Genomic DNA, 15,000 nt, shown 5'->3' on the forward strand with positions numbered 1-15,000 from the left:
ATATATATATATATATATATATATATATATATACATACATATATATATATATATATATATATATATATATATATATATATATATATATATATACACACATATATTGCATTTTGCATTTACAGGGTCTTGTGCACGTCTGGAGCAACCTGATAACTACAGCGCCACCTTTTGTGGCAGTGCTGAAAATGCAGCTCATCTGGAACACAGCAAACCCAACTGGAGGTTTTTAACCCCTTAAAACCAGTCGGAAACTGGGTCAGAAAGACTAAAGGATCTTTCAGATTGAAGGTAAATGAAAGGTTTATGTTTTGCTGAGGGCCGTGTCTAAACCACCTGACGACGTCATCACACCGAGCTGCTTCTGTCTCATGGTTTCATCCTTTAACCTTGGAGCATGAGTAAAACATGGAGGAACTGCAGATGAGTTGGTCCCATGGAGGTTCTAGTCTGATTATCAGCCTGAATACTGAATGAAAAAGCCGTCGGGGAACGAGGAACCGTCTCTTACCCCAGATGGAGGCGCCACAATGCATGTGCTGAGGTGTGTATTTGAGGAGGCGGTGACGTCCGTTGTGATCCTCGATGTGGTACAGGGGGATGGTCTGGAAGCGCCGCCAGCCTAAGGAGAGGATGAGGGGGTCCCTGGTCTTCAGGATGCGATCGTACCAGCGGTGCTTCTTCAGCCGCATCTGGCACAAACACAGACTTTTAGACTTGTGTGTTTACAATGATGCTCCGGCACTTCGCTGCACACACCTGGACGTAGCCAACATTCCCCTCGCTGGAGCCCAGACCTCCGAGGATGACGGGGTAGTGGGGGTCGAAGCTGGCGACAAACTCACAGGGCAGAGAGGAGATTTCTACTCGGATGTACATTCCCGGCCGGAAGCCTTCGTACTGGACTCGGATCTCATCCTCCATGTCTTCAAACTCCGCTCTGTTCAGCTGAGGACAAACACACAGTCATCACACACTCCCACACACACACACACACACACACACACAGAGTAGTGTGTGGTGTAAAACAGTTTACCTCTGCCTGCTTCTGCATCTCCTCCTTCAGGTCATCAAAGTACGTTGCATCGCCGTCGTCGTACTCGGCGTCGAACCTCTCCTTCAGCCTGCGTTTCTTCTCCAGACGCTTCTTCTTCTGAAGCTCCTCGTCGCCCGCCTTCACCTCCACCTCCTCATCCTGCTTCTTGTCCTGCCGACCACAGAGAGCAGAACAATCGGTAGACATATGATGGAGCTGAACATAGCAACGCCATCGTGGTTACCATGACAACCGGGAAGAAAGACATGCAACAAGGAGAAAAAGAAAAGCAAGGCTGAAAGTTTAGGAACTTTTCCCTTCAGTCATCGTTTTCATTCCCCTCCATGTCCTGATGGAGGATCACACACACACACACACACACACACACACACACACACACACACACACACACACACACACACACACTTTTTTGGATGAAATCTGCTGAACACAGATGTTCCAGAAATCCCTAAACTCACAAGCCGTCCTCTCCTGTCTGCTCCACCTGACCCTTCTGTCAGACATGAACCAGTTTCAGCACAGGGATGTTTCTCCTACCTCCTCCTCCTCCTCCTGCTGCTGCTGCTCCTCCTCCTCCTCCTCCTCCTCCCCCCGATGTCCCGTTTGACTCCTGTGGACTTCTCCTGTTTCCAGATCTTCAAAGTCCCCATAAACATCCTCTAGAGAAAGAACGACAAATCGACAAGTTTCTCTCCATCGTCTCATAAAGCAACAGAAAACCGAGATCAGACCAGAGTCCAGGTCAGCAGTCCAGATTCCGTCTGGAGAACCTGCATCACTGAATCTAGAACCAGATGTTCTTCTCACCGTCGTCCTTCAGCAGCGTGGCTGCATCCTGGTCTCCCTCCCACTTCCCCGTCACGAAGCAGTCCCTGATGGAGTCCAGCATCTGCAGGACAACAACAGCTTCATCTCAGCACTTTCTCTGCAGGCTCTAACACGTGGAACATGCAGAACCCAGAACGTCAGGAACACGTGGAACATGCAGAACCCAGAACGTCAGGAACACGTGGAACTGAGGACGTCTGGAACAAGTGTAAGCTGAAAATATAAGGAGTAGGTGGAACCTGGAAGCATGAGGGATGTGTGGAACAGGTGTCAAACACGAGAACGTCTGACACGCCTAGAACCTGAGAACATAATGGACACCCTGAATGGGTGGAGACTCAGATCGTCAGGAACATCTGGAACTTAACGGATGTGTGGAACCTAAAAGGTTAGGAACATCAGAAACCTGAGAACGTTAGAAAGCGGTGGAGGCAGAGAGCATCAGGAATGTCTGGAACAAAAGAACGTCAGGAAAACCAAGAACCTGGAATGTGAGAACGTTGTGAATAGGTGGAACCCAAGATTTCCAGAACATTTGGAACGTGAGAAGTCAGGAACGGCTGGAACATTAGTGTGAGGACAGAGGAGCAGGAAGCAGCTTACCTCCTCCGTATCCCAGCTGTGGGAGGTGTCTGGGAGAAAACGGGAGCAGTCCACAGCGTTCCACTGAGACTTTTTACTCTTCTGAGGGCGGCTGACCCGGAACAGTCCTCCCAGTTCTTCCTCCTCATCCTCGGAATCATCTGCCTCCACCACTGCGGAACACAGAGGAAGAGACAGCTGGAACATTGGTCCACTTTCATCCAGATCCATGGAGCCGGATGCAGCTCTTCCTGGTTGCTACGGTAACAGATGCTTTCTCTGTATTTACATGCATCAACACACATATCAGGATAAATATTAACATGTTAAGAATTCACCAGCTTCACGTTTCTGACTTTCTGAGCAGGAAAATATTCAGGACGTCACAGAGGAAGTCCAGAATCGGCGTGTACCTGAACCATAAACCAGTTTCCTCAGGTTAGGAGCGGCTTCTTGTTGCCGTAGGAACGCCTCTGCTGCTTTCTGATGGAGACCCTCCTTCCACCTGAGAGCTCCTGAACACAAAATAAAAAAAAGCAGAAAATCAATGGAGATCTTCAGAGGTTTCGTCTCAGCAGGTTCAGGGTCAGAGAGAAAAACGGGAAATATCAGCGTCCTGCAGGTGATACAACGTTAAGCAGCTGCTGGGACCTTTCCTAACATCATCTTCCTCATGACATGGAGCAGGGTTTATTTAAGGAGACACTAGTTTCTCTGAGAGGAGACCCCGGGGAAGACCCAGGACACGCTGGAGGGATTATATCTCTCGGCTGGCCTGGGAACGCCTCGGGATCCCCCCCGCAGAGTTGGCAAATGTGGCTGGAGAGAGGGAAGTGGTGCTGCAGGCTACATGGTGCTGCAGGCTGCAGGGCGGTGCTGCAGGCTGCAGGGCGGTGCTGCAGGCTGCAGGGCGGTGCTGCAGGCTGCAGGGTGGTGCTGCAGGCTGCAGGGTGGTGCTGCAGGCTGCAGGACGGTGCTGCAGGCTACATGGTGCTGCAGGCTGCAGGGCGGTGCTGCAGGGCGGTGCTGCAGGCTGCAGGGTGGTGCTGCAGGCTGCAGGGTGGTGCTGCAGGCTGCAGGGCGGTGCTGCAGGGCGGTGCTGCAGGCTGCAGGGCGGTGCTGCAGGCTGCAGGGTGGTGCTGCAGGCTGCAGGGTGGTGCTGCAGGCTGCAGGACGGTGCTGCAGGCTACATGGTGCTGCAGGCTGCAGGGTGGTGCTGCAGGCTGCAGGGCGGTGCTGCAGGCTACATGGTGCTGCAGGCTGCAGGGTGGTGCTGCAGGCTGCAGGGCGGTGCTGCAGGCTGCAGGGCGGTGCTGCAGGCTGCAGGGTGGTGCTGCAGGGTGGTGCTGCAGGCTGCAGGGTGGTGCTGCAGGGCGGTGCTGCAGGCTGCAGGGCGGTGCTGCAGGCTGCAGGGTGGTGCTGCAGGCAGCAGGGCGGTGCTGCAGGGCGGTGCTGCAGGGCGGTGCTGCAGGCTGCAGGGTGGTGCTGCAGGCTGCAGGGCGGTGCTGCAGGCTGCAGGGCGGTGCTGCAGGCTGCAGGGTGGTGCTGCAGGGCGGTGCTGCAGGCTGCAGGGCGGTGCTGCAGGCTGCAGGGTGGTGCTGCAGGGCGGTGCTGCAGGCTGCAGGGCGGTGCTGCAGGCTGCAGGGCGGTGCTGCAGGCTGCAGGGCGGTGCTGCAGGCTGCAGCCTCTGCCTGCGTTGCCTCCGACGATATAAACATGTTTCTATTAAAGCGAGGAGCCGTGTGACGGGACGTTTTTGTCCCGCTGACAGTGAAGGCAGCAGACTTCCGGGTCTGATGCTCCTTCATCGCCGTCAACAAACTAAACCTGAAAACAAACTGGTCAGACTCACCTTCCTCATCCTCTTCCTCACTCTCTTCTCCGGCGTCATCTTTCTTCATCACATCTTCACGGTCTTCATCTTCCCAGTCTTCATCATCGTCATCATTACTCTCTGCAGAGCTGTTTCCAGAGTCTCCTCTCCCAGCCTCCTCCTCCTCCTCCTCTTCCTCACTTAACTCCAACTCATCCTCACTGTCAGCGAAGGTGGGAACCTCGGCGACCACGTCTTCCTCTCCTCTCCTCTCCTCAGCTCTCTGTTTCTTCTTCGGTGGTGCGCCACTTTTAGCTCTCTCCTCTTTGAGAAATGTAGACAAGTCATCGTCGTCTTCATCCTCAGCCTGATCACACTGTTCACCATCGTCCTCCTCATCGTCACTGGTCCCGCTGACATCCTCCTCTTCCTCCTCTTCTCCAGTGAAGACCACCTTCCTACGCTCTCGTTGGGTGTCCGGATCCCAAACCAGTTCCTCCTCTCGTCCTGCCGGATCTCTGAGACGCAGAAGGAGGAAGGATGAGAGGAAAACATCAGGAATCATTTTAAAGCTGCTTTCAGGAGGAAAAAAACACAACAAGCATCATCAGAAGAGGAAAAGCATCATGTATGTTGGTCTAACGACACGGCTCTGCTGCACGCAGCTAACCTCGGTCCTGCTGAGAACCGAGTTGCAGAAAGGAAAGACGGACATGATGTTTTCTCTTGTGGGTCCACAGTCTGTCCTCGAGGACCGCTGTCCTGCAGGGTTTCCATGTATCCCTGCTCCAACACACCTGGCTTCCAGTAAATGGATCCAACAGCTGATGAAGTTCTGCACAATGACTGATTAGTTTGAGTAAGGTGTGTTGGAGCAGGGATACATGGAAAACCTGCAGGACTGTTGCCCTCGACGACCGGAGCTTATCAGCAACTTAATCAGGACCAGGTCTGGATCGTGTCGGCACCTTGTCTCTGTGTTTGGGATCTTCGTCCTGCTTCATGAGACGTTTCAGAAAAGCTGTGAGACAGACGGACTCACATCCGACTCGGAGGACTTCATGGTCCATCAGGGACCAGATCATCATCCCTCCACCACCGTGCTGACGGCTGCTATGAGGCGTTTAAGGACCAAACATGTCCACGCTGGTCTGGTCTGTCCAGAGGACATTGTTCCAGAAGTCTGCTGGTTTGTTCAGATGCAGCTCTGCAGACTAAACCATCCTGCCATGTTTCCCAACAAGCCGTACTGGTTCAGTCTTCTCTAACTGGTCTGTCATGAACTTTAACATCTAACCAGCTGACTGAGACCTGCAGAGTCTGAGATGTAGACGTTGGACTGGACCTGCTGGGACGTCCAGTCCTGGAAGACTACCAGCTGTTTGTCTCTGCAGAACGACGGACTCCAGATAGTCTGGAAAGACCTGCTGACCTTCCCAGCTGCTCCTCTCAGGTCATTTCTGATGTCTTTCCTCCTGAACGAACCTGAACGTCTCACAGAGGAGCTCAGACTGATGAAGGTTGATCAGCAGGCTGACAGTTACCGTGGAAACCCTTTTTCATGCACACAAACGGCTGTAACGAGGTTTCACTAATGCTTTGATCACACCTGAGTGGTCTCACCTGGTCTCATCGCTGATGTCTGCAGGATCCAGGGTGGCGGAGCCGCTAAACAGAGACACCTTGCTGGCGGCCATCTTAGCATCCAGAGTAGCATGAGTGTCAATGAGGGACTGGACCAGTTCTGTAGTGGGTCGGACTTCCTCCTTTAACAGGGTCAGAAGGGCATCATGAGTCCCAGTTGCATCTGGAAGAGTCCCAGTTGCATCTGGAAGAGTCCCAGTTGCATCTGGAAGAGTCCCAGTTGCATCTGGAAAAGTCCCAGTTACATCTGTCCAGTTGCATCTGGAAGAGTCCCAGTTGCATCTGGAAGAGTCCCAGTTGCATCTGGAAGAGTCCCGGTTGCATCTGGAAGAGTCCCAGTTACATCTGTCCAGTTGCATCTGGAAGAGTCCCAGTTGCATCTGTCCAGTTGCATCTGGAAGAGTCCCAGTTGCATCTGGAAGAGTCCCAGTTGCACCTGGAAGAGCCCCAGTTGCACCTGGAAGAGTCCCAGTTGCACCTGGAAGAGTCCCAGTTGCACCTGGAAGAGTCCCAGTTGCATCTGGAAGAGTCCCAGTTTCATCTGGAAGAGTCCCAGTTGCACCTGGAAGAGTCCCAGTTTCATCTGGAAGAGTCCCAGTTGCATCTGGAAGAGTCCCAGTTGCATCTGGAAGAGTCCCAGTTGCACCTGGAAGAGTCCCAGTTGCACCTGGAAGAGTCCCAGTTGCATCTGGAAGAGTCCCAGTTGCACCTGGAAGAGTCCCAGTTGCACCTGGAAGAGTCCCAGTTGCATCTGGAAGAGTCCCAGTTGCACCTGGAAGAGTCCCAGTTGCACCTGGAAGAGTCCCAGTTGCACCTGGAAGAGTCCCAGTTGCATCTGGAAAAGTCCCAGTTACATCTGTCCAGTTGCACCTGGAAGAGTCCCAGTTGCATCTGGAAGAGTCCCAGTTGCATCTGGAAAAGTCCCAGTTACATCTGTCCAGTTGCACCTGGAAGAGTCCCAGTTGCACCTGGAAGAGTCCCAGTTGCATCTGGAAGAGTCCCAGTTGCACCTGGAAGAGTCCCAGTTCAGACGTACCTGCTGCTGGGAGACGTGGTTGGCAGGCAGGTCGATGTAAACAGCATCCTTATCGTACACCAGGCCCCCCACCCCCGCCATGGGAGCATAGAGGAGACGCTCCTTCTCGTTCAGCGCTCTCTTCTTCTGAGCATCTGGCAGGGGACATGGGTCTGGCAGGAAGTCCACATCATTTACCTGGAAGTCTCCTACACCTGCAGACCAGATGAGAACACAATGAAGACACAATGAGGACACAATGACAAAATGAGGACATAATGAGGACACAATGTGGACACGATGAGGACACAATAAAGACACAATGAGGACATAATGTGGACACAATGAGGACACAATGAAGACACAATGAGGACACAATGAAGACAAAATGAAGACACAATGAAGACACAATGAGGACACAATGAGGACAAAATGAAGACACAATGAGGACACGATGAGGACACAATGAGGACACGATGAGGACACAATGAGGACAAAATGAAGACACAATGAGGACACGATGAGGACACAATGAAGACACAATGAGGACACGATGAGGACACAATGAAGACAAAATGAGGACAAAATGAAGACACAATGAGGACAAAATGAAGACACAATGAGGACACGATGAGGACACAATGAGGACAAAATGAAGACACAATGAGGACACGATGAGGACACAATGAAGACACAATGAGGACAAAATGAAGACACAATGAGGACACAATGAGGACAAAATGAGGACACAATGAAGACACAATCAAGACACAAGGACATAATGAGGACACAATGAGGACATAATGAAGACACAATGAAGACACAAGGACATAATTAGGACACAATGAGGACATAATTAGGACACAATGAGGACACGATGAGGACACGATGAAGACACAATGAGGACACAATGAGGACAAAATGAAGACACAAGGACATAATGCGGACACAGTGAGGACATAATGAAGACACAAGGACATAATTAGGACACAATGAGGACATAATTAGGACACAATGAGGACACATTGAAGACATAATGAGGACACACTGAGGACATAATGAGGACACACTGAGGACACAATGAAGACACATTGAGGACACAATGAAGACACATTGAGGACACAATGAAGACACAATGAGGACACATTGAGGACATAATGAGGACACAATGAAGACACAATGAGGACATAATGAGGACACACTGAGGACACAATGAGGACACAATGAGGACATAATGAGGACACAATGAGGACATAATGAGGACACAATGAGGACACACTGAGGACACAATGAGGACATAATGAGGACACAATGAGGACACAATGAGGACACAATGAGGACTCTGGTACTGGATGATCTTTGTAGAGCTGGTGGGCTGCAGACCAGAGAACAGGGACGTACCTGGGATATGGACCTGGCCTTTGTTTTTTAAATGTGTCCCTCTCAGGTAGCCGTACAGAGACACGGTGCGGTCACACTTGGGGTCCGTCCTGACCTTTTCTGGGTCTGTCAAGTCTTCCATACTGCAGGACAGAGACACGGAGGGACATATCTATCAGAAGAAGACCTGGACACATCTCTGGTTGGCTCGTAGAACCTTCTGGACCTTTCTGGAAATGGTTCTGTTTGTCCTCTTTCCACTCACCGGTCAGCCAGGACGTAGGGGTGGGACGTCTGCCACACCAGAGGACGAAACTTCATGACGGAGATGAAGCGGCCCAGGTTCTTCACCTCCTGGCTCTGATACTCGCCGTACACCATACCTGACAGGTAGAAGAGCTTGGCCCCCTGCAAGTTGAACACAACATGGTGAAAACCTTCATCCTGGTGGGGGAGTCTGCTGTGGAGATCCTCATGCTTACCTGGTACACCTCGGTCCAGAAGCGATGTTTGAGCTTCTTCTTGGTCTTCCTCAGCGTCTTGTTGTTCCTGAATGAATCCAGGTGAGTTAAGACCCCCATGATGCGCGGGAAACCATGGACCTGGCAAATGTTGAGAAACTCAAAGGTCTCCATCTCAAAGCCGAAGCTGGCATCGATCAGCATCAGGACCTGGAGACGGAACCATCATCATCCTCAGTCAGACAGAAGAACAGGTCAGGTTTATTCATCACGTCTGACTTAACACCTTCAGCACTGAGAATGGGTTCCTCAGAGGAGCGTTCAGATAAACGTGTATGGGAACATTTACAGGAACATCAGAGGAACATTCAGAGGAACGTTCAGGGGAACATCAGAGGAACATAGGAGGATCACTTTTAGGAACATTCAGAGGGACATACAGAAGAACATACAGGATAACATCAGAGGAACAAAAGGGGAACATCAGAGGAACATGCAGGATAAAATCAGAGAAACCTGAATCTTGTTTGTGTTTTCAGGTGAACTTACGAGGTCTGCGACTTTGGCGAGGTCGATCATGGTGTTGATGTCGTTGTTACACTCCATGAAGGTCAGACGGCGCTTCTTGCCTGCAGAAAACCAGACAGTTAAAACCTGCTTCGGGTCTTCTGGTCTCCTCTGTGTTTCCTGTATCCAGGAGGAGATCAGGTATGGGTCCCTGAAGCAGGTTCTGGGTCAGAACACGAGAACAGTAAAGACTCACCAGAAACGATGGTGACTGGTCCGCAGATCTCCTTGAGCTTTTGCCGTGTGAAGTTCTTGATCAGACAGCGGATCAAGGTGCTCTTTCCCACCTTGGGGGGTCCGACTACTACGACCACAACTGGAGGAGGTTCTAGTGGGGTCCGGTCCACCACGGGGATGTGGTGTTTTTTGGCTTTTATGTCCTGAGCCCTGAAGAAGAAGAAGATTAACACAGTCAGAGAAGAATTCTCTGAGCAGCATCATCATCATCATCATCATCATGATCCGAACCGACCTGTGGAAGGACTTGGCCATGCGGACCGCCGACTGGACTGCAAAAGCTTTGGGGTTCCGTTTCCGTGCATCGTCCTCTGCGGACACCTCCTGTTTCTTCAGCTTCTTCTTCTGGGCTTTTGGCCCGCTGTGCTTCTGCTGGTGCTTCTTCTGCTTCTTCTCCATCTTCTTCTCCATCCTGTCAAGCAGAACCGCGGTCCAAACCATTATCCATCATCATCTGCCAGCTCAGACACCTCAAAGATCTGGTTTCTTGGTCACCCATAAACCCTTACAACCACCAAGATCATCATCATCTCCACCACCATCACCATTAGCACCATCACCACCACCATCACCATGACCACCACCATCATCACCATCGCTACCACCACCATCACCATCATCACCACCACCATCCTCACCACCACCACCACCATCATCACCACCACCACCACCACCATCCTCACCACCACCACCACTATCACCATCATCGTACATCACCACCACTATCACCATCATCGTACATCACCACCACTATCACCATCATCGTACATCACCATCACCATCATCACCACCACCACCACCATCACCACCACTATCACCATCATCGTACATCACCACCACCATCATCATGACTATCACCACCACTATCACCATCCTCACCACCATCACCATCATCACCACCACCACCATCATGACTATCACCACCACCACCATCATCATCACCACTATCACCATCATCGTACATCACCACCACTATCACCATCCTCACCACCATCACCACTATCACCATCACCACCACCACCACCATCATGACTATCACCACCACCACCATCATCACCACTACCACCATCATGACTATCACCACCACCACCATCATCATCACCATCCTCACCACCACCACCATCATCACCATCACCACCACCACCATCATCACCACCACCACCATCATCACCACCACTACCACCACCATCATCACCACCACCACCATCATCACCACCACTACCACCACCATCATCACCACCACCACTATCACCATCCTCACCACCACCACCATCATCACCATCCTCACCACCACCACCATCATCACCATCACCACCACCACCATCATCACCACCACCACTATCACCATCCTCACCACTATCACCATCATCGTACATCACCACCACTATCACCATCCTCACCACCACCATCATCATCACCACCACCATCATCACCACCACCACTATCACCATCATCACCACCATCACCACCACCACCATCATCACCACCACCACTATCACCATCCTCACCACTATCACCATCATCGTACATCACCACCACTATCACCATCCTCACCACCACCATCATGACTATCACCACCACCACCATCATCACCACCACCACCACCATCATCACCACCATCACCACCACCACCACCATCACCATCCTCACCACCATCACCATCATCACCACCACCACCACCACCACCATCATCACCACCACCATCATCACCATCACCACCACCACCACCATCATCACCACCACCACTATCACCATCCTCACCACCATCATGACTATCACCACCACCACCATCATCACCACCACCACCACCATCATCACCACCACCACCACCATCATCACCACCACCACCACCACCACCACCACCATCACCATCCTCACCACCATCACCATCATCACCACCACCACCATCATCACCACCACCATCATCACCATCACCACCACCACCACCATCATCACCACCACCACTATCACCATCCTCACCACCATCATGACTATCACCACCACCACCATCATCACCACCACCACCACCACCATCACCACCACCACCACCACCACCACCATCATCACCACCACCACCATCACCATCCTCACCACCATCACCATCATCACCACCACCACCACCACCATCACCATCATCACCACCACCACCACCACCACCACCACCATCATCACCACTATCACCATCCTCACCACCATCATGACTATCACCACCATCACCATCATCACCACCATCACCACCACCAACATCTGACATGCTTTTCCCACAGAAAAGGTTCGGTTCTGGATGGATTTGGATCCAGCTGATCTGATCATTCCTGACAGATTCCATCCAGGACCTTCTCAGGTCCATCTGGGTGGAAACTGTCAGAACTTCAGAGAAACTTCATCAGAACCGCAGAAACCGACCAGAACTCTGGCGCGAGCCGTTTCCTCCTGATGTTGGTCCCAGTACCTGAAACTGGTCTCCTTCTTCTCCTCCACTCCGTTTCTGTTTTCTTCTCTTCGTTTCTCACATGTGCGGCGCGAGCTCTCACCCGGAAGTGTTCCGCCTGCTTGTGTCACAGTTTTATCAGTCCGAGTGAAACAAACAGAGAAGGGTTCCGTCTCCGCTTCAGGTTCCTGAAGAAGGAACACGAGGGGGGATGAAGAAGTTTTCAGGTCTAGACTGAATATACAGACCTTTGGATTATTGTCATAATTTTGTTCTTATTTTTTTACATGATATCTTATTTATGTATTTACTTGTAAATGAATGAAAACAGAAGTTCATTTATCTTTGGAGAGCAGTTCAACACAACCAGCATGACAAATACTGACAATGAATCCTAAAAACAAAATGTCAGAACAACTACGATCACCAAATAAAGTAAGAATAAACACATGAATGTACATCTTATAATAAAATAAATAAATAAAATAAAATAAAATAATAATAATAATAATAATCAGGCTTCTCCAAACACCAGGCCTTTTAGTGGATTATTAGCAGTGGTGTAGTGGACCCTCAAGAACTGGGTATATTCTCAATTATTAGCCATTTATTTATAAACAGGGTAAAAAAAAAAAAAAAAAAATAGCACAGAAAAACACTGTTTCAGAAAAAGTGAAGATTACCCCAAAAATCCATCAGTATATTTTACTCATAGTGACATAACTTCTGCTTTTCGATTTCATGGAGGAAGAGTTATAAACCAGTACTGGCACACAGACTAGTGAGAGACAGGTTCATAGACATATGTACATATATCTATATTATCATCAGATCATCAGGTTAAACTACGACAACAGCACAAGGTTAGTCATTCATCTTATTTTTGTAGGAATTTCTTTTCTGTACAAGGCTGAACTTAAATCTGTCAGCTGGATACTAAAACACAGTTTAATGCTGTTTTTTTCTCTCTGACTCCAAAACAACAAAAAGCATTCAAAGGTTCACTGAACAAATAATAAAGCACAATAATTTTCTTATGAATATACTCATACATGAAAAGAATTGAGATTCAGTAGCAGGTGGATCTTCTGTGTTTTTCTCAGATTTCAGGTGAGTCAAACATGACTCCAGGTAGCAGGTAGTCCTGTTGGTGAACGCAGAGGTGACTCAAATCAGCCAAGGCTGCTTCACGGTGACATATGACCTCATACAGACCTCATACAGCAATGCATTGTGTGCTCTGCTGAAAAGGTGATCAGCTGCAGCCTCCCATCTCTCCAGGACCTGTACGCCTCCAGGACTCGGGGATGAGCAGGCCGGATAGCAGCTGACTCTTCTCACACTGGACATGGACTATTGGAGCTACTTCCCTCTGGGAGAAGGCTACGGTCCATTCAGAGCAGAACCTCTCGCCATAAGAACAGTTTCTTTCCCTCTGCCATCGGACTCATGAACACTCATAATACCTGTACTAAACTGGAGACTTTACAACATCAGTCACTTAAATGTCACATCACTTCATCTATTACACTGCCAATCTGCACGGTTGTTTGGATGTTCATATCTGTATATGTACAGGATTATTTTACTTTTTATTATATATTCTTTTGCATACCCTCACCTTATTTATAAAATATCTGTATTTCTACTTTTACAGTGATTTTATGTTGCACATTATCACAGAAGCAGGTTCCTAGTCTGTGAATTGTATTCACAGACAATGACAATAAAGTTTTCTGATTCTGATTATACTGCTGCAATGACAATAACAGATAGTCGAAACACCAAAAATTGGTTGAAAAAGCCCAGCTCCCCTTCATCAGGTGCATTATTCTTTAGAGTGAGACACCACACTGGTATCCTCAGTGTAGAGAATTCCCAGGAAGCCAAGATCCTCTGGAAACGTTCAGGAGAAAAAAAAAAGAAAGAAAGAGTTTCAAGTCAAGTCATTTGTTTGTTGAACCTGATGAGAAACTTGGTTTACAAACACAAAACATGACTTTCCCATCAAATAATCGCATAAAAACCTGAGAAAAAACACTTTTTTTCTCAGAAGAAGGGTCACAGAAAAGCACAGCTGATTCGTAACTGAGCATTTCTACCAGGATGTGCAGAACATGTAGACGTTCGACTGCTTTTAACGTAAAAAACAAACAAAATAAAACTGCCAAACAGTAAAATCAGAAGGCTTTTCTGTTGATGTCGAAGCTGTTTCAGGTCCTGAAAGGCTTTTTGAGTTCTTCCTCTGAACATGATACAGCTCATATTCAGGTTTTAGAGACACTTCATCATTATTCCCCTCACTCAGAATGACTAGAAGGATTTTTCTGTTTTCAAAGTTGTAGTGGAACCAGTTCACCACTTGATGGTGCCAGTAAACTGCTGACCTTCCTGATCTGGAAGCTGAGCTTCAACACTTCATGACAAAAGACACAGGGACAGAAAATGTTCTAGTAGCAGTGGAGGAGGTACCGGATGAGATTAGTTTATTCTTGTGACGCATCTTACCTGAATCCAGTCCTTTAAAGCCAAATGTGAGCAGAATAATTACCGTCACTGTCGTCATCATCATTGTCGTCATCATTTGCAGGATGTTATGAAGAGTCCATAAACCTCCAGCTGCCTTTGAACTTCCTCTCTTAAACATCAAGAGCTCGTTGTCTTTTGGATGATCCATTTTCACCTTCATCCTAATTTATAATCATCTGTTTCAAAGCATCTGGCATGTATCCAAGCTCCTGACTGGCAGAGAGCCGGAGGAAAAGCAGAAACACAACTTTCTGTCAGAAGTATAAGCAAAAGCTGATGAAGTGAATCTGCAGATAGATGAAGAGCAGGAATCAGCAGAGATCAGCAGAAATCAACAGATATCAGCCGGAATAAGCAGGGATAAGCAGCGATCAGCAAGAATCAACATGGATCAGCAGAGATCAGCAGAGATCAGCAGGAATCAGCAGGGATCATCAGATATCAGCAGGAATCAGCAGG

General features: G+C 49.1%; 1 protein-coding gene across 1 annotated transcript in view; it reads right to left on the minus strand.

The window, feature by feature from the left end:
• Positions 1–12,121, minus strand: part of bms1 (BMS1 ribosome biogenesis factor) — a 17,666-nt gene extending 5,545 nt beyond the window's left edge. Inside the window, exons 1-17 of the mRNA XM_079261503.1 lie at positions 12,034–12,121; positions 9,817–9,993; positions 9,541–9,731; positions 9,327–9,406; positions 8,799–8,987; positions 8,582–8,724; positions 8,338–8,459; positions 6,958–7,151; positions 5,901–6,043; positions 4,317–4,795; positions 2,878–2,979; positions 2,486–2,637; positions 1,862–1,943; positions 1,592–1,713; positions 1,034–1,192; positions 757–945; positions 509–689 (exon numbers count right to left, since the gene is read on the minus strand). Coding sequence (XP_079117629.1) covers positions 509–689; positions 757–945; positions 1,034–1,192; positions 1,592–1,713; positions 1,862–1,943; positions 2,486–2,637; positions 2,878–2,979; positions 4,317–4,795; positions 5,901–6,043; positions 6,958–7,151; positions 8,338–8,459; positions 8,582–8,724; positions 8,799–8,987; positions 9,327–9,406; positions 9,541–9,731; positions 9,817–9,992 — 2,704 coding nt within the window. The 5' untranslated portion in view covers position 9,993; positions 12,034–12,121. The remainder of the gene's footprint in view (positions 1–508; positions 690–756; positions 946–1,033; positions 1,193–1,591; positions 1,714–1,861; positions 1,944–2,485; positions 2,638–2,877; positions 2,980–4,316; positions 4,796–5,900; positions 6,044–6,957; positions 7,152–8,337; positions 8,460–8,581; positions 8,725–8,798; positions 8,988–9,326; positions 9,407–9,540; positions 9,732–9,816; positions 9,994–12,033) is intronic.
• Positions 12,122–15,000: the final 2,879 nt, after the last annotated feature.

The sequence above is a fragment of the Telmatherina bonti genome (genome assembly GCF_933228915.1).
Source record: "Telmatherina bonti genome assembly, chromosome: 21".
Taxonomy (NCBI): domain Eukaryota; kingdom Metazoa; phylum Chordata; class Actinopteri; order Atheriniformes; family Telmatherinidae; genus Telmatherina; species Telmatherina bonti.